The sequence below is a fragment of the Penicillium griseofulvum genome (genome assembly GCF_001561935.1).
Source record: "Penicillium griseofulvum strain PG3 chromosome Unknown contig_80, whole genome shotgun sequence".
Classification (NCBI taxonomy): domain Eukaryota; kingdom Fungi; phylum Ascomycota; class Eurotiomycetes; order Eurotiales; family Aspergillaceae; genus Penicillium; species Penicillium griseofulvum.
The window spans coordinates 3467505-3490955 of NW_024467471.1; the positions used below are offsets into that span (position 1 = coordinate 3467505).

At 49.1% G+C, this 23451-nt stretch overlaps 9 protein-coding genes across 9 annotated transcripts; 7 read left to right on the forward strand and 2 right to left on the reverse strand.

Annotated features, from left to right (window-relative positions):
* Positions 1-221: 221 nt before the first annotated feature.
* Positions 222-1004, forward strand: PGRI_022560 (O-methyltransferase; the record flags this gene model as incomplete). The annotated part of the gene is made up of 2 exons (XM_040789969.1): positions 222-699; positions 805-1004. 2 exons carry the CDS (start codon positions 222-224, stop codon positions 1002-1004), a joined length of 678 nt encoding a protein of 225 aa, XP_040646922.1.
* A 174-nt stretch (positions 1005-1178) lies between these two features.
* Positions 1179-1880, forward strand: PGRI_022570 (putative lactoylglutathione lyase (Glo1); the record flags this gene model as incomplete). Its single annotated transcript, XM_040789970.1, has 2 exons — positions 1179-1787; positions 1842-1880. 2 exons carry the CDS (start codon positions 1179-1181, stop codon positions 1878-1880), a joined length of 648 nt encoding a protein of 215 aa, XP_040646923.1.
* A 148-nt stretch (positions 1881-2028) lies between these two features.
* PGRI_022580 (CCCH zinc finger and RRM domain protein) lies at positions 2029-4437 on the reverse strand (the record flags this gene model as incomplete). The annotated part of the gene is made up of 5 exons (XM_040789971.1): positions 2029-2346; positions 2405-3384; positions 3595-4113; positions 4169-4287; positions 4373-4437. 5 exons carry the CDS (start codon positions 4435-4437, stop codon positions 2029-2031), a joined length of 2001 nt encoding a protein of 666 aa, XP_040646924.1.
* Positions 4438-5201: 764 nt separating this feature from the next.
* PGRI_022590 (elongation factor 2) lies at positions 5202-8110 on the reverse strand (the record flags this gene model as incomplete). Its single annotated transcript, XM_040789972.1, has 5 exons — positions 5202-5219; positions 5276-7707; positions 7773-7875; positions 8030-8045; positions 8103-8110. The coding sequence occupies 5 exons, from the start codon at positions 8108-8110 to the stop codon at positions 5202-5204; spliced, it is 2577 nt and encodes an 858-aa protein (XP_040646925.1).
* A 2615-nt stretch (positions 8111-10725) lies between these two features.
* On the forward strand, positions 10726-11892 carry PGRI_022600 (Peptidase A1; the record flags this gene model as incomplete). The annotated part of the gene is made up of 2 exons (XM_040789973.1): positions 10726-10939; positions 10994-11892. 2 exons carry the CDS (start codon positions 10726-10728, stop codon positions 11890-11892), a joined length of 1113 nt encoding a protein of 370 aa, XP_040646926.1.
* An 871-nt stretch (positions 11893-12763) lies between these two features.
* Positions 12764-14202, forward strand: PGRI_022610 (uncharacterized protein; the record flags this gene model as incomplete). The annotated part of the gene is made up of 2 exons (XM_040789974.1): positions 12764-12972; positions 13029-14202. 2 exons carry the CDS (start codon positions 12764-12766, stop codon positions 14200-14202), a joined length of 1383 nt encoding a protein of 460 aa, XP_040646927.1.
* A 157-nt stretch (positions 14203-14359) lies between these two features.
* On the forward strand, positions 14360-16942 carry PGRI_022620 (putative serine/threonine protein kinase; the record flags this gene model as incomplete). The annotated part of the gene is made up of 1 exon (XM_040789975.1): positions 14360-16942. The coding sequence occupies one exon, from the start codon at positions 14360-14362 to the stop codon at positions 16940-16942; it is 2583 nt and encodes an 860-aa protein (XP_040646928.1).
* A 449-nt stretch (positions 16943-17391) lies between these two features.
* On the forward strand, positions 17392-19467 carry PGRI_022630 (uncharacterized protein; the record flags this gene model as incomplete). The annotated part of the gene is made up of 2 exons (XM_040789976.1): positions 17392-17586; positions 17644-19467. The coding sequence occupies 2 exons, from the start codon at positions 17392-17394 to the stop codon at positions 19465-19467; spliced, it is 2019 nt and encodes a 672-aa protein (XP_040646929.1).
* A 2165-nt stretch (positions 19468-21632) lies between these two features.
* On the forward strand, positions 21633-23022 carry PGRI_022640 (serine/threonine-protein kinase; the record flags this gene model as incomplete). The annotated part of the gene is made up of 4 exons (XM_040789977.1): positions 21633-21705; positions 21770-21945; positions 22001-22157; positions 22208-23022. The coding sequence occupies 4 exons, from the start codon at positions 21633-21635 to the stop codon at positions 23020-23022; spliced, it is 1221 nt and encodes a 406-aa protein (XP_040646930.1).
* Positions 23023-23451: the final 429 nt, after the last annotated feature.

Genomic DNA, 23451 nt, shown 5'->3' on the forward strand with positions numbered 1-23451 from the left:
CCGGAGCTTAGGGACTTTTTGATGCAAATTTCCCTTATTTCCCTACATTTTCTCCAATTCCCCAATCCTACCCAATGCCTGTTTGCTCAAGCCATCCTAGCTGACTGAAATCAGACCTCTTTTATTCAATTATACAGTTCTTCTCCTTCTCTTCCTCCTCTTCATTCTCCCTAGTAACCGAAGACCTACCCCCAATCCCCAAATAACCAATCCAATCCAAAATGTCCCCCTCACCCCTCAGAGCCTCCCCAGAAATCCTAACCCTCCTCAAAGACCTCCACACCAAATCCCTAACCCAAGAATCAACAGTCGACTGGAAAAGCCTCCCAAAACAATGCAGCGCGGAATTCGACTCCATCATGCTAGATAAGTTCATCGCCCTGGATCAGGACAAGTGCGAACTAGTCTACCAAATCCTGCGCAGCATCAACGCAAAGACAGTCGTCGAGGCCGGTACCAGCTTTGGCGTTAGCACCATCTACCTCGCTCTCGCTGTTGCAGAGAATGCGAAGCGGGTTGGCGCTACAGCCAAGCCCCGTGTCATAGCCACGGAGAAGGAAGAGTCGAAGGCTAAGCTGGCTCGAGCGCATTGGGCGAGTGCGGGCAGCGATGTTGAAGATGTGATTGATCTTCGTGTTGGGGATCTACGTGAGACTCTTACTTCGGATTTGGGGACGGTGGATTTCTTGTTGTTGGATAGTAAGTCTTTATTTTCTTTTATAAGATATGGATATGCATGTACATGTCTATTTCTGTTTGATGTTCGATGTCTACTCGTGATATTGGCATACTAACCACTACTAGTCTGGACGCCTCTCGCTCTCCCCGCATTGAAGCTCGTCCAGCCGCACTTCCGACCTGGCGCGGTAATCATCGCTGATAATACGGTGAAGTCTGGTGATAAGTATCAGGAGCTCTTTGCGTATGTTGATGCCGAAGGTAGTGGGTTCCGACGAGTGACGATGCCGTATGAGGGTGGTTTGGATATGATTGTTTATCAGTAGAGGCTGAATTTTTGAAGTAAAGCATAGCAATACGAAGATGAATGTGAGCTATTCCAACATTCGCTCTCTTTGATAGGCCAAACAGGGATCCGCCCTAGAATATCAACCCCTCATTGATCTCTCTCTTAATTTAATTCCACCAACATCCATACATACATCCATCTATAACTAAACATGTCTGAAACCAAAATCCAACCCATCCCACCCCAGGAAGAAGGTCACTTCAATGCAGCACCAAGCCTAAACCCACCGCCAACACCAGCAACAAAAGACTACAAATTAAACCACCTAGCTCTACGCATCCAGGACCCAGCCCGCTCACTCCATTTCTACATGGACCTGCTAGGCATGCGAATAATCTTCACTATGAACGCGGGGCCTTTTACGATCTATTACCTCGGACACCCGCCGGCAGAGGCAAAGACCGAAGAGGATATAAGCGCGTGGGCGAAGAGTACAAGTGAAATCCCCGTTATGACTAGGACGAGCGGACTACTGGAGTTGTATCATGTGCATGGGACGGAGAATGTGGATGGTTCTGTTTCTACGGGGAATACACCCCCGCATCTTGGATTCACGCATCTAGGGTTTACGGTTCCTGATGTGGTGGCTACTGTGCAGAGACTGCGGGATGGTGGGGTTACGATTCTTAAGGATGTGGGTGTTTGTTCGAGGGAGACTGTGCCTCTTTCTGAGTGGGAGGAGGAGAGGGGGATTGGACGTGGTGCGATTCATGGGAATTATGCGTGGTTTTTTGAGAAATTTGCTATGGTTTCTGATCCGGTGAGTTCAATGGTTCTATACTCTAGACAAGAATGTGCTGATGCGAACTGATAGGATGGATATACGGTTGAGTTGATTCCTCAGAGCATATGATGCTGGGAGAATCTACTTTTTCTATACACTCTACGATTGTAGCGCTTTGTTTTAGACAACAGGTCGGGAATGGAACGTCCATCCCTTTGAAAATAGCTTAATACAGCCTATACAACCAACATGTGATGATACACTCAAGGTGATAGAATTACGCGCCCCAGCGGTCGTCCTCCGCAACATCGTAGTCCATATCGCGCGCAGTAGCGGTGTTGGCCACCGATGTTGAAGACATGACTGTGTCTTCTGGCTCATCCTGTCCAAGACCTCCCTTGAATTCCGCCGATGACCCAGCGGCGGGAACTGTAATAGGCGGATTGGCCACCCAGGCAAGCTGGACCTCGCCCACGGAGGGGATATTCCAAGGGGAGAACATGAGCTTTTCGGCCTGGAAGCGCTCTTTGAATGCCACCACGACTGTGTTGGGCTGGTCTGGGTGGGCCTCAATAGATTCGTATTCGCCAACGCCCTAGAATAAAACAAATTAATATAAATGCTTGGCTTGCTTGGAAAGATACATGACTTACCATCAGGTGCTGACGCAATGCTTCGTCCTTCTCTGAGTTGAGCTCAACGCCCGATACGGCAACTCGTCGAGGCCGGTTATCCAGACGCAGCACACCTCCTCGTCCACGGGCCGCAAACCCACCGCGCCCACGATAGCCTCCGCGGAAATTGGGGTCATAAGTGCCGCGTCCACGGTATGTGCCTCGGCCACGGTAGGCACCACGGCCCCGGTATCCACCCCGTGCTGAAGGATCGGCCGTAGGGTCGAGGCCAAGGCTCTTGGCCTCAGCCTCGAGGGCAGCCAATTGAGCTCGCAGCTGTTTCGTCTCATCACTAATATTCTCATCAGCGGCAGGTTCGACGGACATGGCATCCCCGGTACCGGTGGCATTGCTCGTGTCTGCTGTGCCTCCGAGACGCTGCATCAGGCGGGCCCGCTCCTCTTGTTGTTTCTTGAGCAGTTCCTCGCGCTGGCGCTCTATAGCCTGCTTGGCTGCTTCGGTCTCCTGTCGCTTTTTCATTTTCTCCTCATGCACCCTCTGTGCTTCTTGCTGTTGCTTCTCGAACTCTTCTTGGTTGAAAGCTGGGGCCTCAGGCTGTGCGCTGTCATGCTTTTCTTCGCGATTCGGTTTGTACCAGTAAACCTTCACAAAACGGTTGTCGAAGATGACCTTGGGGCTGGACCACGCGGCCTTGGCTTCGGGGAAAGTCTCGTATTTGACCAAAGCAATTTTCTTGTAGGGTTGCAAAGTGACCTCCGTAATGGTGCCGAACTCAGAGAAGAACTCGCGCACATAATCCTCGTTGAACTTGTCGTCAGGAATCTGCTCAACAACAATCGTCGTTATAGACTGGTCCTCATTAGGTCCTGCCGCTGAGAAATCGGACCGGCCGCGTCCTCGTCCGCTGAATCCGCCGCGACCACGGCCGCGGCCTCGGTCACCGCGCATAGGAGCACCGCCTCGCTGCGCATGCATGCCCGCAGTCTTGGGGTCATATTCTGTAACTGTCAGCAATGGTATTTCTAGGATGAATGGATTCCTCTAACCATCGTCTTTTGAGACACCTCCGTCACCGTGTTGATAAGGGCAAGTATTTCCTAGGTAACAGATACCTTGGGTATCATAGAACGGACATCGCTGGTTGCTTTGTGGAATCTGATCGACTCCTGGCTGACCGGGAGCACTAGGCATCCCGGGCATAGGCATACCCGGCATCTGGAATCCCATACCTTGCATACTCTGCATAGCCATCATTGCTGCCATAGGATCGTTTGAGTCGAACGGCGGGTAACCGGGCATCATGGGCGGGAAGCCACCAGGCTGCTGGGGAGGGAACGGTTGGCCCTGTTGATGTGGAGGGAATGGTTGACCCTGTTGCTGTGGGGGATATTGTTGACCTGGCTGCATCTGATGTCCACCCATGAAGTCGCCGCGACCGCCGCCGCGACCGCCACGCCGTGCAGTCTTCATGGCGCGATTCTGGAAGCCACTATCGTCGTTCTCCGGCTCCCCTTGGAATCCATCATTAAAAGTTCGTTTGCGATTGGCACTACCAGGAGTAGCAGCAGCCCTCGGGCCGCTGGGGGCATTCTCAGGAGGTTGTGAAGAGGCAATGTGGGCAGCGGGTTGGGGCTGGCGCTGAGGCTGGGGTGCAGGTGCAGGTGTAGGAGGGGCAGGTTGCTTAGGACCGAAGGTTGTGAAGAGCTCAGTGACGAATGGTTGCGTGTCTAGTAAATGTTAGTAATATAAAACATTTCAATACGATTGAGACATTAGACGCACGTTCGCGCAGGAAATCCTCCAGGTTTTCGACTGAGACCTTTTTGATTTCCTCGGCTGGCGCATCGGACCTAACTAGCGCCAAAACATAGTCTGCAAGCACATCGGAGTCCGCGTCAGAACTAGAGGCAGATTCAAGATGATTAGTCGCTGCTTTGTTTAACGAGGCCCATGTCAAGACCCGATTCTATTGTTTGATCTACTCACATGTCCTCCAGTTTTTTGACCACCCATTTCTTTACATCGGCAGCTTCTGCGTCAGTGAACTGCATGGTGAAGATTTTTTTTTTCGGGCAATTTCAAACTGTGAGGGTTGAATTGCGTCGAACCGATAATGTGAAGTGGTGATGATTGCAGGGATGTCGATTTCAACAAAGCCGTCAACTCGGGAAGATTCCTTCGTGTGCAGTGGATTGTATATTGGATGAATCAGAGCTTTGTGAGTTTCAAGTAATAAAGCTTCACAATAAGCTATTTTAAGCTGATAAGCATTCACCCCCAACCGTGAGGGAATGGTAAGGACATGGCTGGGAACGCGAAGTCGAAGGCAAAAACGCGAGTGCCGGGATCACGTGTTTGAATGACATAGCACCCACTGCTCAAAGCTCAAAGCTCCTTTCAAGGATCGTGATCGCATTCATTGATTTGAATATCAAATTCTTGACGTTTTTGGTATTTACATGTACATTTACTCGCAAAAGCTACGTTGAACCTACAGATGAACAGCTGCGCCTAGCATACCAAGTTTATTTTCATATCGAAACTGGTTGCTAGACTACAGCAAAAAAAAAACGCAAAAGCAGAAAAGCCCTCAGGGAAAAGCAAATGTAAACAGCAATGAAAGGACAGAACCAATGATACCAAAGGCTGGGAGGTTCATGTCCGGATTTCTAAAGACGGAACGATCGAAGCAAGTACCGACGAATGAGGGAATAAAATTTTGTTGAACCGAAGAAATTGTATTGAATTCATCAATCTCATGAAAGATTCCACGAATGACTGGCAGAAGGGAAATTCTGGGTGGCCGGGAACATTTTTACAGCTTGTCGTAGTACTATAGAACCAGATTAGTGACTGAGAGCAATTATGGTGAGCAAAAAGATGACTTACGTTTTCGTAACCGGGAACGACCTCCTTGAGACCCTTGCGCTTGCGCATCTCCTGGACGACCTGACCGGGCTTGGTGGTGGGGTCGAGAGGAGAACCACCGGGGAGGATAGCCCAGTGATCGAAGACGGACTGGGGGAAAGCCTGGCCACCGGTAGCGGAGCGCAGATCGGCAGGGAAACCGAAGGACTCGTTGACGGGCAAGTAAGCCTTGACCATGAACAGAGGGGTACCGGGACGCTGCTCCTCGGTGTAGACGTGACCACGGCGACGGGTAAGGACACCGTAGATACCACCCATAGCCTGCTCGGGGACCTGGATCTCGACGTTGAAGATGGGCTCGAGAAGACCGGGGTCGGCCAGCATGGCAGCGGCGTACAGGACACGACGAGCAGTGGGGATCAGTTGACCACCACCACGGTGAATGGCATCAGCGTGCAGGGTAACATCGAGGATGTTGAAGCGGACGGAACGCATGGGCTCCTCGGCAACGGGACCCTCGCGGGTAGCCCACTGGAAACCGGAGACAACGGAATCCTTGATTTCGTTGAGGTACTGGACGGCCTTGGTCTGGTCGACAAGCAAGTTGGCACCGGTGGTGTCGGGACCGAAGCACCAAATCTTACGGGCATCGGTGACATCCCAGCCGTACTCGTCAGCAAGGACACGGGCACGGGCCTTGAAATCGTCACGGGGGCTGATCTTGCCAGACTCGATGGCGAGGGAAACCTCCTCCTCGATGGGCTGAGCAGTCATGTAGAGACGGTTGTGCTTGTTGGGAGACTTGGACAGAGCAGTCATGCTGGAGGTACCAGCGACGGTCTCACGGTAAGCAACGACGGGGTCGGAGATACGGAGAGGAACACCAGCGTGGTCCTCCTCAAGATCCTTAAGACAAATCTCGAGGTGGAGCTCACCAGCACCGGCAACAATGTGCTGGCCAGACTCGTTGATCATGGTCAGGACACAGGGGTCGGACTTGGAGAGACGCTTGAGGCCCTCGACAAGCTTGGGCAGATCCTGAGCGTTCTTGACCTCGACGGAGCGCTGCACAACGGGGGAGACGGAGAACTTCATGACCTTCATGTTGTGGGCAGTCTCATCGGTGGTGAGGGTACCGGACTTGAGCAGGAACTGATCGACACCAACCAGACCGACAATGTTACCGGCGGGGACATCCTCAATGGGCTCAACGAAGCGACCCATCATGAGAATGGTACGCTGGATGGCCTTGATGAAGAGATCCTCCTTACGGCCGGGGACGTAGTTGGGGCCCTGGATGCGGACCTTGATACCAGACTTGACGGTACCGGCGTAGACACGACCGAAGGCGTAGAAACGACCCTTATCGGAGGTGGGAACCATCTTGGAGACGTAAAGCATCAGAGGAGCAGTGGGGTCACAGTCACGGATACCAATGGCGGCACGGTCGTCCATGGGACCTTCGTAGAGAGTCTCGGCACGGTACTTCTGGGCAGTGACGGGGGAAGGCAGGTGGATACAGATCATCTCAAGAAGGGCATCAGCGGCAGGCAGGAACTTGCGCATGATGAGCTTGAGGATGGCCTTGCCCTCGAGCTCCTTCTCATCGGCAGTGAGGGAAACCTCGAGCTTATCGAGAAGGGTGAAGATCTCATCGCGCTTGTTGTGGTTGACAGCGGCGAAGATCTTGAAGATGGGGTCCAAGATGAACTGGTTGAAGGCACGCTCAAGGGTCTTGCCCTCGTGCTCAGACTTGGTGGTCCACTTCTTGGTCTTGGGGTTGAAGTAGTTGTCGCCCCAGAGACGCTCAAGCATCTTCTTGCGGTCAACACCGAACTTCTTGGCGTAACGGACAGCGAACTGGCGGACAGTGAAGCACCATCCGTGGAGACCGGAACCGAAAGCGATGGTACCTCTGTCGGGGTAGACCTGGACGTCACCGAGAGCCTTGTCGAAGTAGGTGGAGATAATGACGTTGACGGACTCGATGGTACGGGAGAAGGACTGGTAAAGATCCTCCTTGGAGACCTGGAGCTCGAGAAGAGCACGATCGACCTTGTTGATGATCAGAACGGGCTTGATGCGCTCGGTCAGGGCCTGACGCAGCACAGTCTCGGTCTGGACACAGACACCGGAGACACAGTCGACAACGACAAGGGCACCGTCAGTAACACGGAGGGCGGCAGTGACCTCAGACGAGAAATCGACGTGACCGGGGGAATCGATCAAGTTGATCAGGAACTCGTCACCATCAACAGCCTGGGGAATCTCCTTAAGATCCTCTGGGTCGGGGAACTTGGCGTAGAGGGAGATAGCGGTGGACTTGATGGTAATGCAACGATCCTGCTCATCGGGACGGGTGTCCATGAAGCGAGCCTCACCGGCCTTGGCGGCGGAAATAATACCGGCACGCTGAACAAGGGCATCGGAGAGGGTGGACTTTCCGTGATCGACTAAGGCACAGAAACAAAGTTAGAATCAGCCATTTCACCATATCCTATCTTCCATAAAAACTTACCGTGAGCAATGACGGACATGTTTCGGATGTTAGCCCGACGGTCCATCAAGGACCGGATCTTATGCAGGTCAGTATCGGCATTCATGATGTTTCGCAGACAAAGCTGTTTTTGGGACAAAGGTTTTCAAGCATCACCAGTGGAATGGGGGATGGGAGATAGAAGATGGGGAAGATGAAGGGTGAGCAATCGAGGGCAATGTCCCTTCCACTGGTAATGTTTGATATAACCTTGGAACCCTTGGAAGGCAATTACGAACCTCTTCGATAGTGAAGCTGTTCACATCATGTTAGCTGTATATTCTGGAATATCGTCAGAGCAGTCTAACTTACTTAACCATTTTGGCGGTTGATCCTTAAAAAATTAGGATAGAAAAAAAAAAGAAGAAGAAGAGCACACAGATGACTAGGATCGATATTCTCGATCGCTGAATCAAAAAGTTCTATGTGCAACTGCTCCTGGAGGACAGAGGTAGAGGGGAAAAGGAAGAAGAGAGGGGAAGGGAAAGTGGGAGAGAAAAAAAAGAAAAGCGAAAGTGGGGACTTTTTTTTCTCCCGGTTTTGTGCGTTTGAGCTGACTAGCCCAATTTTTTTTCATATAGAAAAAGAATTGTATTTTATATTTTTTTAATTTCTCATCTTACTGTCATTTGCTTCTCATTCCAGCCTTTTTTTGATTTCAAATCCTCTATAATTTCATATCTTGACTCACTGCAAATGACTTTTTTCGCCATCCGCGGGTTCTCCGGTGACGTTTACCAACATATCACAAGCGAGAGCTACTCCGATCCTCTTTACGGCTATATTTATGATATTTATTGTTCATAATCTTCGTAAATCATAAAAAAAAGAGTCAATTTAGAGCCTATGATTCATCCCCATGCTTTTTAGCCTTCCAAGGATCCTATGCACTTGACTTGCCCAAAACCCCTCTATCAACTTAGTGGGGCAATGCACATTAATAATCCAACTCAACGCGGGCAGATACCTCAGGCAAAGAGCTCAATGGATGGGCAAGTCTATAGCTATATAGCTCTAAGTATATTTGTAAAACATATATATATAAATAGCTGAGAAAATTTTTAAAATTTTTAGAAAAAGAAAAGAGAAAAAAAAAAAAAAAACCTCATTACATCTCACGCAAAATTTTCCGTTTCACTACGGAGTAATGTTGTAGCTGGCTCGTGCATTAGTGGGGGGCAAATCAACTCCTCATTTGAAGGCATCAAGGCATCAAATCATCCCACCTGCATACACCTGCAACATACATTGGCGGAAATGAAACGTGAAGCTGTGGTTAAAGCAAAACCAATGAAATCAAGACTTGATATGCCAACTACTTCGCTCTACTGCCACATAGTCGAGCTCAAAACAATAAGCTGGAACAGTCCTCAAAGCCGAGTATTCCGGTGCACAGTCCCGGCAGCCACCGCTATATAAATATAGAATCGTGTGATTCAGTTGGAGTTTCTTGACCTCCAAACAAAACATATGACAAGATTACATAGGCACTTTTATCTAGGTAGGAGTACCTAGGTGTACCATATGGCCTTAATTGCTAATCCCCCAGACGCTGGGCGCGACCGAAAAAACATGATCTAAGCTCATGGGTAGGATAAGGCTGCCACCTTGCCATCTAAAAAATCCATTGATGGCTATCTTGACTATTCGGTTAATCTCAATACTCGCTATTCTCATATATGATATTAAGTACCCCGCCATTGCTCGTTAGTGTCATCTTTCAAATGCTTTTTTCGGGATCTATTTAACAACTTCCGTTTGTATATCGAAGGCATCGATACAGAAAGTGACTGTGATGAACATAGTCCTTAAGTAATGGACGATGTGATCCGAGCTCCTTTACCTTCTCACTATGCTTATAGTCTTAGAAAGGCTGCCCAGTCTGCTATAGTATACCTCTAAATGCGACTAACATAGGATCCTGACCGAGAGATCCCAGAAAATTGACATACTTTCTGTCACTACCGTATCCATGCTTAACGTGCTCCAGCGCAAGAAGCAATACATAGGTCTTCTTCATAGACCATCAAGAGTGCTTTGGCTTAGGATAAGTGCCAGGTTGCCTTAGCTTTGGCGAACCCCAAATTTGCCCGGTAGAAACAGAACATTGTCCTCTAACTATCCACATATATTTGTCAAGAGGTATGCATAGAAAAGTCGCTTCCACAAATTAAGCCTTCCGCCATTTTTTGCGGGCTGCCATTACTGACAAGGCATCTAAAAAGAAGATATAAGACATCGAAAAGACATCAAACATATATCACAAGGCTACGTAAGTGGTTAGATATTCTTATGAAATATCACTTCATAGGCACCTTAAGCTAATACTTCCAGTCAATCTCCAAAATAGACCCTAAACGCTCGACCACCTAGCGGGCGCCACCCAATCGCTAAAAGCCTCTAGTAGGTAAGCGAGTTATCCTCCCGAAGCCAGGTGATAATTCTGCGCTAAGCTAGAGGTTTAGCGTCAATTTGTCTAGATATAATTTTGCCCCTATTAGAATTAAAATCCCGATGACCCCCAATTACTCCGTACAAAAATGAGCTACAAAATATCCCCCGCTTAACTACCGATCGACATGCGTAGTGGGTCGTGGCTCTTGGTTCTACTGGGCGCCTCTTGTACAGATGCTTTATCCCTGGAAAAAAGAGAGACACCTGCTGTGTTCAAAGTGCCATTGAAACACAAGCAAGTTGCAAAATCGGCTGCTAAACCCCAATTAAAGAGGGAGAATACAGTTCTTCTTCCAGTTGGCGATGATGTATAATGCCTTTGTCCGGGTCCTGATATTATTGCCTTAACTAATTTTTACCTCTTCAGGAAAATATTTTTTACACCAACATCACACTAGGCATCCCGCCGCAGAGTATCGATGTGGCATTTCGGACGGTCGGCAATGAATGCTGGGTGCCCAGAACTACTTCGCATCTTTGTATGTTTCGAGGCGATAAGCATTGCATCGCCTCTGGGGGCTATAACAAGAGCCTTTCGACGAGCATGAATGATCTGCATTCCAATTTCTCCGTTAGCAAGTCGATTGAATCATCTCTACTCATCACTGGGGAATTCGTGACCGATACTCTTGTCATTGGAGACACTACCGTGGAGTCTATGAAGATCGGAGTTCTGAACGTGGATGTCACGCAGAGTAAGCCCACACGCCTATATGATCATATTTGCGGTTAATTAATCTCTTGGATAGATATCATTGGCTTGGGATATGGCGAAACAAACTCGTCTTTTATCTCCCTTACTGAAGCATTGGTTGATGCTGGAACCATCAAATCCCCGGCCTTCAGCATGTATATCGAAAATCCTCTATATTCTGCATCCACAGGAGACTCGCAGGATGGGAAATCAGGCACTCTTCTTTTTGGTGGTGTGAACAAATCCAAATACAATGGCACCCTCCACACACTTCCCATCGTCAACAATCCTACCGAGGATAGAAAGGCCTTCCGGGTCAATATGACAAGCTTGTCAATCAATGAGACGTCCGTATTTCCCGAGGGATACTCGACTCAAGCTCTACTTGATCCCTCATTGACCTATACCTATGTTCCGGAATCCATCGCCCAGGATATCATATCTCAATTGGGCGCTACTGAGATCGCAACGTTTGGTCCAATGCTTATTCCATGCAATAAAACTCCAAGTCACACGACACTCACGTTCGAATTCGAAAGTGCGAGTTTCAAGCTAGATATTGGTCCGTTCATAGAAACACATAGCGTTTTCAATGATGAGGACATCTGCTATTTGGGCATTGTGTCACAAGCCGATACCGAGGACCCAAACAGTGTTGTGCTTGGGGCAAACTTCCTTCAACAGATCTACGTTGTCTATGATATGGGGAATGACGAAGTCAGTTTTGCCCAGAGGAACTGGGACTCCAACGAAGATAAAATTCTCGAAATCACGACTGGCAAGAATGCAGTTTCCGGAACTTCATCGAAGCAAGAAGTTTCAGACGACGCAGATGATACAGAAGCCAAAGATGAGAACGAGAAGGAAAAGTCCATCGGCTTCCGCATTGATGAGGGGGCTAGTCTATGTCTCTCCCTTTCTGTCTTTGTGATTTGGGCACTCTTCTGTTTATAAAACTTAATGTATAATATGTTCTTGTACGGTAATAAGTGGCTAAGGGTATCATGGCAACAACACACCTTGCAACATAGGAAGCTACCCAAACTTGTTTATGATTTTAATACACATATCACTTCCCCGTACCTAAATTTTAGTATGATAGTGTGCATGTACGGGGTGCATACATGTAGGAGCCTCTACAATAGATGAAAAGCTTCACCGCCTGGCCGTCCACGATAGTTCGCGATAAGCGATAAGCGATAAGATCTCAACCAATCTTCCAAGGTTGGAAGGCCTGGAGGTTGTCACTCCATAGGATTCATCGAATAGTTACTTGCAATAAGATGTCTTGGGAAATACAAGGCCTTGTGCACTAGACCTTACTGATATCCTTTGTAGGAACCTGAACTTCCAAGCCTGCTTCCTAATGGCGGTCAGAATTCTAACCTTCGTTTGAAGAACAAAGCGGTCAGCTCCCTAAGATCACGATAAGGGTGTAGATATCACGTGCCATAACAACGCCAACGACATCTGGCAACCGATCTTCGTCCTCCTGTTCTTCAATATACCGACCCCTCTCAAGTCTAATACTATATCTGTGGGAAGCTGTGTGAATTAGGCCGTGGACGCTCAAATATCCGTCTCAGCTTTAGTTTACCATTGAAGGCCTTACGAAGCATTCTGTATTGAAAGGGCAAATGGAGAGACTCGGTGTGTCTACTCGTTGACGGGGTGGTGGCTCGTCTTTCGATTAAATAAGCGACCAGGTAGGTGAGGTCCCCAAAATTATGGACGGCGCGACATGATTGCTTTCATCCTCTCTTCTCCCATCATCAAATTGACCCCCGGTCTCGATTGACATACCGCCTATGTAATTCTGAACAAAATGGCTGACGAGTCTCCCAGTCTCCAAAATCTATTTGAGGAACTCGGGTTCCCCCCGAGCGAGCACCAATTCTTGCTTCGTCTTTTCGGCTCGTCTGACCCATTTGCTGGGCTTCCTGGTGCAGACCTAGAGGCCACTCACAGCCGAGATCAATCTGGTCAACTCAGCTCAGTCAGTATTGGTCGCAGACTTGCATCTACTAGGCTCTGGTAAGATATTCTTCTGCTTAGTGGGTGGATTGTACACTAACCTGCCGCCCTCGCAGTGAACGCGCCAATCAGTTACATCCATCATCTCACCATCGTCCTAGTGGCTTTCGCGAAGGTTTAGAAGGCAGAGACCTGGTTCACTACGAAGAAGAGTGGACCTCTCTGATCGCCGCTGATTCGGAATCTCTGTTCTCTGAGTTACTCCAACAGCTTGCATCGGATAACGAGCATCCCTGCCTCGAGTCCTCTGAGCTTCCCCAATACCCCAAGGCATCAGAGAACGTTGCAAGCCCTAGATCCGTTGGACCTCCGAGCCCATCAATTTATGATAGCGAAACAGGTGAGCCTCCCGATTCTGTTGTTGACCTCAACGCGACCCATGGAGCCCAAGACAATTGCGAAATATCCCAGGACCCGAGGACTTTGAACGAGCCTGGGAGCTTTGAGCAATTAATTCAATCATTCCCAAGACCTCCCGGTCGCAATCAAACGGTCGGGGACCAAAGTTGCTCCCGCGTTTCTTCTGACTTCCAACGAGTGCCACATAAAGATAGTGCCCAGGCTAATACATCGACCGTCGCCAGTAGTCAGATCAAATCTGTGACCAGCCTCCCTCGGATTTCCCGATTTTCTGAGGAATTCGGTGACAGTAATCCGATCGGAGAGCAAGATCCTTCCAAAATTTGCGCCAAAGCCAATACATCTGCACTCGATACCAGTGGGCCGGGGAATCCCTCAACTGGTTCTTCTGGATTCTCTCTGCCGCCTTCTATCGAAGTCTCAACCGCCGTTAACTCTCGGAACTTTTCGTTTCAGGCCCCTCCCCTGTCTCCCGGCACCTCTTTCAGAGGGTCACGCCCCCCCATCGACCACCACAAGGGACAACAAGTGAAGCCTGAAATCTCTCGCCAGACCCAGGAGCGCGGAAGCCAGTACGTCGCTTTCCCCAAATACCCCTCGCGAGTTCGTCCGACCAGTGAGGTGATAAGAAGGCAGCGCTCCTTCAACTCTATCCTTGAGGGGCGCCCTGCATCGATTGCTTATTCCCCTCGGTATTACCAGAAGACGCCTCTACGTATCTCTTCTCGTCCGTCGAGATTCTCTTTCTCATCAGGGAAAAAGAGCACAGAGAAGTGCAAGAGAGTCTTCAAACGTTTTGTTAAGAAGCTCAAGCGTCTGCGTTGTCAAACCCGCAAACGCCCGGGTACTCCATCAACACTCAATCATTAACTTCATACCAGAGGAGCCGCGTATTCTTACATTCACTTCAAAATTACCTCACCCAGCCCGCATCTTTATCTAAGTCCTTTCTCACTTTTACACTTGTCTTATTATTACATCTATCTTATTCCACACCTAGCTCGTTTCAAAATCATAATCCCTCCCAATGGATTCTCGAACGTCCCGTCTCTTGGACCCATCCTCTGCAATGGCGGCAATCACCAAGCACAAGGCGGAAGCAATCAAGCTAGCTCGTGAACAAGGGGTGGCTGTCCAAGAGATGTGTCGTCGTGCGAAAACTGAGGCTCCACCATACGAGTTTGAAGAATTGATAGGCAAAGGTGCCTATGGTCGTGTTTACAAGGGTCATCAAAAACCATCAGGTCGTCCGGTTGCCATCAAAGTCCTAGATATTGACGCGGCGGACTACAAATCGCTTCGAGATTTCAGAGATGAGTCGATAAAGGATTTCATCCATGAGACTAAGGTGATGAAGCAAGTGAAGGATTCTGGTGCCAAAAACATAAACGAAATCATTGAAGCCATCTCAATTCACTCCCAGTTGTGGCTGGTTTGCGAGTACTGTCCCGGTGGCAGTGTCCGTACCTTGATGCGTGCAACAAACGACAAGCTCGATGAAAAATACATCATTCCAATCGCTCGTGAGCTGGCTGTTGGACTTCGTGCTATTCACGAAGCCGGGATCATTCATCGTGATGTGAAAGCTGCCAATATCCTTGTTCATGAAGAGGGTCGTCTGGAAATCTGTGACTTCGGTGTTGCTGGCATTCTCCAATCGCAGCGGGACAAAAGATCAACCTGGATTGGAACACCCCATTGGATGCCGCCAGAGATGTTTGCAACTCGTGGAGAGGCCCATCTCTACGGGAGTGAAATTGATGTGTGGGCGTATGGTTGCACACTGTTCGAATTTGCGAACGGGAACCCGCCAAACGCGGGCCTACGAGAACGAATGCAAATCGGTCGTCAGCTTAATCGCAAGACTCCCCAGCTAGACAGCGACCAGTACAGCCAAGGCTTGAAAGATCTTATTGCCTACGCCCTTGACTCTAATCCAGAAACCCGCCCGACGATGGCAGATATCCTTGCCCACCCCTACATTGCCAATACAGAAGAGGAATATCCTACAGCCTCTGTGAGTGAGTTGGTGAGAAACTACTACCAGTGGTCCCAGCGAGGAGGCCAGCGTATCTCTTTGTTCCACCCAGGTGGCGCCGCGGCAGCTGAAGCTCCAGGCATCGAGGAGTCAGACGATGACTGGAATTTCAGTACAACAGATGGGTTTGAGCGAAGGTTCTCTGTCATTGACCTGGACGAGATTGCGGCTTCGCTAGCGGAGATGGAGCAATCAATCAGTCCTACCGATGCAGGGTCTCAGCAGGACATGTACGAACAGTTCTCAGAGGATGATCTTAACTATGAAGACAAGGCCAATTTCGATGAACGTGTGCGCCGAGGCGCCGAGGCAATGGAAGGCCTGTTTGAACATGAAAAGCCCAGCTACACATATGAAACAAAAAATGACTTTGTCCCCATCGAACCTGCCCAGTCCACTTCAGATCTTCCCCTCCGTGCGGAAACAGACCGCTCTTCTGTCACATCGACTTTTCTCGATATCGACATCGGGTCATTCGAGGCCTCACACTACGCGGCAGGAGCTCCATCTGCGCAACCTTTCCAATTGGTCGATGCAAACACTATTCGCGCGAACCGTTCCAGTCTTCGATTACACAGGACCTCCTCTGAGAACAGCTCAAAGTCGTCTGTTAGCAGTGTGGATGATGACCGAAATCTCGAAGATACCTTTGTGCCGTCTGGTCCTCGACCTCCCACCATGGACTGGAAATTCCCGTCATTCGTACAAGATGAAGAGGAACAACCGGAAGAGCAAAAAGAAGAGGAAGCTCCTGCACAGGAGCCCATAAAGGAGGAGTCTTTCCAGGCTGAGAAGCGAGCCACAATGCAGTGGACATTCCCAGTCATGGGATCCGTGCCCGAGAGCCAAACCTACGATGACCGACATGACACCCTCCGGGCTCCACTGCCAGAGGTTCAGCCTCCGCTAGAGTCGCAGCCACAGTCAACAGATGGACCAGGTGACTCACGTCCTTCGACTTCGGCATCGAATACCTCCGACTCAGATTACGATCCATTCCGCTTCGATCGCCCCGACACTCCAGAGGGCGCAAACTCGCTTCATCACAGTCATTTCTTCGAGACGGAATTCCCCGCAATGGTGGAATCAGCTGGTTATAATGAACATGAGGCATCCGGCATCCTCGATGGCCCTGGGCCGGACGAAGAATCTCACCCTGTATGGAGGGGACACTCTAGCAGTTCATCTTTTGAAGATAGTAGGACAGCTTTACCAACGGCCGTTCCAACTCCCCAAACCCCCACTGCTTCCTCGGTGACTTCGGGGCCAGTCTCTGAACCGGGATCTCCCGCGTTTGACACTTCCGTGTTCGAAACTGTACGAAATGTACGGCACGATGTCTCTGAGGTCCCAGTGTCACAGGCAGAAGATAAGGGACCAATCCCTTTTCCGGCTCTCGATCCCCCGAATGCAGCGAGTCTGATGGAAGGAATGGATGATGGCGTGGTGGCAGCAGAACTCGATCGTTTGCTGGCTGATTTCCAAGGGTCACTTTCGGCGACTGGTGAGGCATTGTCACGGGCCGGGATCAAACATGAGCCGAATGGTGCTCTTGTTGCTGAGCAGGTCTAGATGATCATTATGATCATGTGGGATATTATTACTGGCAAATATCCTTAGTCAGAAGCAGTTATGTGGGATCATTGATGTTCAAGTTATCTACAACTCCAGTAACTAATATTATGTTTATTTACACATATCTTCTAGGATGATGTAGGCACTGCTTCCTTGTAGATGCAAATGGGTACTGTGATGTCCGTAAAGATATCCTTCGAGGTATGACTAAATCGTCTTGGGAATGAACAAGATAGAAGGATAGGCACTGGACTTGTCAAGCATACTCTCTCTGGGTTGGTGCCTCAAGTGCCCAAATCTCGTTTTGGGGAGGGCTACACTCCAGTCTTTCATTTCTACTTCTGCCTTCCCTTCTTCCTCTTCTCTTCTTCCTCCTCTCTTCCTCCTTCACATCCCATCTCGTGCCTCATCTCTTTTCCCCATCACTTGTACCCACTGCTTCCAAAATGGCTTCCCACTCATCTTTGAATACCTCAGAAAAGCCATCAGAGGCCTCGTTGCCCTTTGGTGTCTTCTCGCCTCCAAAGAACCACTATGAATGGAAGAGAGCCCTCCACGATGTGAAATGGCTATGTTTCAACCAGCAATACAAACAATGTGCTTTGCGTTGCAATCAGCTCATAGACACTGCGTCTCATCCGGTTTGTATTTCACAAATCTCATCTAATACTCTGATAGCTAACGGGTGTATACATTAGCTCCATCCGATCCGTGCGACATATCTCCACTATTATGCAGCCACCTCATATGAGTATATGGGAAGAGCAGCTCACATCTTTTCGGCTGTCAAAGTCGCGCTTCTGACTGATGCTATGGATCGGTTTCAGAATGCTTATGAGTCTTTGCCAGCCACTGTCCCGCTGCCAGCTCTGAATCCCAACCAGACCTACTCCCCAGTTACTTTTCTCCATTCGCCTGGCTCATCTCCTCGGTCATCCGTGACTACTGTCGCGTGGAGCCCACCTTTGCCGGACCGTGCTGTCGCTGGTCTTTGTCCAAATTTTGAAGCTCTGTCAGTTGAAAATCTGTCGGCTCATAATGCAAGCCTGGTCTGCACTCCTCCTATGCCTGTCCCTTATGCTTCTTCATCTTCCAATTCGTCTCTTACCACTGATTTTTGTGTCACGCCACCTCCTGCTGCTCGAGAAGTCTCGCGTCTCGACTACAGGGCTCCTCCCCCAGCTTTCCATATCCCACCCCCGACTCGCAAGCCCCCTCCTCCACCACAGGAAGTTTCTGCTCGCACAGCTACGAGAAACGAATTGGTCTCCTTTAATAGCGCCAGAGATGGGCTTCCCAACGGGGGATCTGTTGTCCGAAGCATTGCCCGGATGATTGATAACTCTATGCTGGCGGGTGAAAACGACCCTTTCGTGACCCAGGCGCCAGCAAAACCTCGCATTCCAAGTCAGCCACCACTGCGTTTGTCTCCGTTCAAGGTCCGGGGAGAACTTGAGGATCCAGTTAAGCGTAGCGAGCTTATGCCACCGCCGCTTGCCATCCGGAAGACCTCCGGCGAGGTATTCATGTGCAACAATCCTGCAATGGTAAACAGCGAAGGTCCAAAGCAAGAGACGTCCAAGTTTGAGGTGAATCGACCCTTTCGAGCTCGCCCGCCCCGGCTGCCTTTGAAGATAATCCCATCTGCATGTCTGAATGCTAACACAAAGAAGCCGGTCACTCCAACCCCAGCACCGCGGCCTAAGCATCTAGGCCCCGTCCAACCTTCGCCTGTGGCCTCGACTCCCTCGACGCCTTCCCCCGTGATGAGAAAGAGCATCCCCATCAAATCGCCGTTCATCAGCCGTGCAGGCTCGTCGGTGCCGAAATCCACCAAATCGCCCTCGACTCCTTCGACGCCTTCCCCCGTGATGAGAAAGAGCATCCCCATCAAATCGCCGTTCATCAGCCGTGCAGGTTCGTCGGTGCCGAAATCCACCAAATCGCCCTCGCCGCGCTCGACAAAGCCCTCCCCCGTTATGAGAAAGAGAATCCCCATCAAACCGACGTTCATCGGCCGTGCAGGCTCGCCGGTGCCGAAATCCACCAAATCTCCCTCGCCGCGATCCTCCCCCGCGCCTATCAGCGCCGAGCGCCGGGCCCAGATCAATGAGTTCAACAGTGCCATCAAGTGGCTCCGTGAGAATATTCCCGCGGAAATGACCGAGCTTCGCCAGCAGATTAAACATGTTTCGGAACTACAGCAAGCTCATCGTTCTAACACTGCAATGACTCGCACTGCCTCCTTCTGGACTTTCTCTCCCGTCAAGACTAAGCCCGGTGAACCCAAGGAACCTCCTGCGATTGAGGGCCCTAATATCGATGAATATGGAAATGTTATTCGGAATGAGACCAAGGAGCAGCGCATTAAGCGGCTCAGGCAAGAGGATTGGAAGATTGGTATTCAGTCGAAGCATAGTTTCTGGAAGGGGGCTGAGTACTACGACAAACTTTGCGAAACTGCTTTGGCTGAGCTTGGCGAGACTGGTTATGGTTCTCGTGAATGGATGAAGCGGGACTAAGCTTTTACTGCTTATTCTATTGCTGCCTTTGACTCGTTTTTCGTTATTTTCATCTTTCGATGATCTTTTGATCTGTTGATCTTTCGTTCTTTTGATCTTCTGATCTTCTTTTGATCTTTTGATCTTTCGTTCTTTCGTTCTTTCGTTCTTTCGTTCTTTTCTTTCGTTCTTTTTCGGTGGCTGAGTGTTCGTACAAGTGCTAAATGCAGTTGCATGACATCGGAGCCTTTTTTTTTTATTGAGGATGTTCAAACTGCCTGGGTCAACAATTCGGATCATGGGTTTTACCATGGTCCCAGACGTGTTCGATCGTCAAAATTGCGGATCTAGGTGGTTTGGTGGAGTAGTATGCCATCTGGTATATGAAAACATCGTTTCTCCTTCGCTCACTCGGTTTGGTACAAAAGATCACGACATCGATGATTTTTTGTATATTACCGCTTGAATGAAGGTTACATGGAAAAATTTGTGTTTCAAGGCTGGATTTGTTTCTTAACCTTGATCTTTATCTTGATAGTAATCTCAATTCCAATGGTCCTTGACATTCTTGTCCTTCATCCCCTTAAAGACCTTTGCTCAACATAGAACCAAAACCCTCTCCTAGACCTCCTTTCCCGAATATGCCACCCAATTGATTCCCAAGTTGATCTTGAATCTTGCTTAGATTCTGGTCCTCGGTGAGTTTCTTGCCAGTCAGACTTTCTATAAAGTAAAATATGGTTAGTATACTTCTTTTTTCTTTTTCCTTTCATTCTCTTTTTGATATAACATACTCTTCAGTCCATAAGACACTTTTGTCTCGCCCATATAGTCTAGCAACATCTCCTGAAGCTGTTTCTGGTATGGGTCTAGATAACCAGCGACCCAAGCACCAAGTAGAATTACCTGGAAGGTAAGGAAGAAGAGGAGGGATATCATTATTGATAGTTCAAGTTGAATAGTAAATCTCAAGTTTAATATAATAAGCCAAAAAAAAGAAAGTCCGTGGTTGTTGTTATATATCTCTAACTAAGCCTATGACGTCTGGTGACGCTGTGGCACACAAGGCACTGGTGGGGAATGCCAGGGACTCTTATATTAATTTTCTTGGGGTTCAAATTAGTGCTATGCCTTGAATTATTTGATACATAGTATGATGAAAGATATATAAGTCTTGAAGCGTCTATTTGTGCTATAACTCCGAGAAAAAAAAAAGGGTATATTCTTGCATGTGACTAGACATAAATCAGGAGTGGATTCTCGCATGTACATACTTCGTACCTTGACATGTATCAACACATTCAAAAGCTTTAATTAATACTGAGTCTACTTGCTTTTTGATATCTCCTTTTAGTATGTAACTGTTAATATGTAACTATTAATACCTTCAATGTTAATATATCTGGAGGCAGTAACATTTCCCGTTGTGGCTGTGCTTGGCGCTAAACCCTACAGCCCCGAATCCTCTTATCGCGTCTAGAACTGATCTTCCCCCTCTTCAGCCCTTTTTCTTACTTTTTTTTTGTAAAAAAAAATATCTCCTGAATTGCCATTGAACATCGGTCTCTGACAGTTGTCTGCGTGTGGTATGTCAACTTTGCTTGCGTTCAGCCACCCCCGCGCATGGTCACCCCTCCAACTTGGCATATGTTTTCTATATGACACTCACACTGATCATTCTCCCCTAGGTTGGACTCAATTTTCGACCTTAAACCCCCTCAATTCTTGAATCAATTCTCTTCCTCACGTTGCTACCTAACGAATCGTGCCCATTCGAGCCCCATACCACATCTACGACCTTGGGCATCTGCAGCCCCATCCCCACATCATGAGTTGTGAGTCGATATTTCATATTCATGGGACTTTTGTTCTCTATTCAATCTTGCAATGATTCGTCATTTGGCATTGTCCGAATATTGTCCGGCCTCGTGCCTCGTGTCAGCCTTGTCCCCAACCTGACTCCTCACTTGGAATTGCCATGGCGATTTACACCCATCCTGTCAGCTCTGTGTGGAATATATGGGGGCTAGGAGGACTTTTAGCTGTCATTTTGTGTCACGGTCTGCGTCGCAATTCCTATGCCCTTCCCCTTCGGTCGGCTCCTCCAGGGGTCTTTTGCGTCATCTGGTTTGCGCGTTTCATCTGAGCCCCGCAATTTACTAACTATCAATTCTCCAGTCGCAAACATGCTCAACAAGCTGTCCGGACAGCCAGAGAGCTACGAAAAGAAGTACAGCCTTATCCTAGCCCTCTTGCCCTGTATTCGCTGACCGGTCTTTTTGCTGTAGAGCTCTCTATAGATTCGGACGGACCCTGGGTGCAGGCACATACGGAATTGTTCGCGAGGCGGATGCCACCGACGGACAGAAGGTTGCGATCAAGATAATCCTCAAGAAAAATGTCCGTGGCAATGAGAACATGGTCTACGATGAGCTTGAGATGCTGCAATCCCTCCAACATCCCCACATTGTCTCGTTCGTCGACTGGTTCGAATCTAAGGTGAGCACATCTATGTGTTAGTCTTATCGTTGTGAAGCTCTAACCCCAGATGTAGGACAAATTCTATATCGTCACACAGCTAGCCACCGGTGGCGAGTTGTTCGACCGGATCTGCGACTATGGAAAGTTCACTGAGAAGGATGCGTCGCAGACCATCCGCCAGGTGCTTGATGCCGTCAACTATCTACACAAGCGCAACATCGTTCACCGAGGTCGGTCTCCTGAAGTACTAGCTGTTTACGCGTAATTGACCTTTACAAAGACTTGAAACCCGAGAACCTCCTCTACCTCACCCGCGCTGCCGACTCTCAATTGGTTTTGGCAGATTTCGGTATCGCGAAGATGCTGCACGACCCCTCTGAGGTACTGACCAGCATGGCCGGCTCCTTTGGATATGCTGCTCCCGAGGTCATGCTCAAGCAGGGCCACGGCAAGGCTGTCGATATGTGGTCGCTCGGTGTCATCACCTACACCCTGCTGTGTGGCTACTCGCCCTTCCGAGCCGAGAACCTGACCGATCTCATCGAAGAATGCCGCACAGGCCGTATCATCTTCCACGAGCGATACTGGCGTGATGTGTCCCAGGACGCAAAAGATTTCATTCTCTCTCTTTTGAATGCGGACCCCAGCAAACGAGTTACCTCCGAGGAAGCCCTGAAGCACGAATGGCTGACTGGAAAGACTGCGAGCGACCGCGACTTGCTGCCCGAAATCCGCACCTACATTGCACGTGCCCGTCTCCGCCGCGGAATCGAGATCGTCAAGCTCGCCAACCGTATCGAGTCACTCAAGATGCACGAGGATGAGGACGGAGAGGATATCCCCAGCCCCATGGACATGGGCGCCCAAACCGAAGAGTCAAGTGTGGCTGAACCACCAGTGTCAGACGGTGATGCCAGTTCTGCCAGCCCTACCAGCCCTGCCAGCCCTGGTCATGCAAAGAAGAAGAGTCTGGCAAGCGCTGCTCGTGGTGCTATTTTCCGTGAAGTTGTTCTGGCTAAGGTTCGCGAGCAGAAGGAGGCTGAGGAGCGGGAGAAGGTTGAACGTGAAGCTCGCGAAAAGGCTGGTTCTTCTTAAATTGTTTCCCCTGCTTTGTGTCGCTTCCATATCTTACGTCTTGTTCATACGCTGTTCTTATGCCGTTCCCGCCCTGTTTTTCTCTTTGTGCCTGGCGGTTCCTTGGATATAATTCTGTGATTCCCATTTTTCATAGTCAATAAGCAGAGTGAACATACTTTCAAGCAATGCTTGTTTTTCTTATTTGATATAGCCTGAGAGAAAAATAAAATAAAAGTACTGAGGTTAACAAGAGAATTACCAACCTCCAAATAACCCTAGTTGTAATAAATTGTAAACTCAGGCTCCTTGCGAATCCAAGGGTTGTTGGCGTCTACGATATAAATGTAATCCTTTCAATGAACCGCATATCTCAACATCATCAGAATAGGTTGGAAGGCTACAGGCATCATACTCAAGCCACATATGTCTGGTTCTAGGAGATTCGGC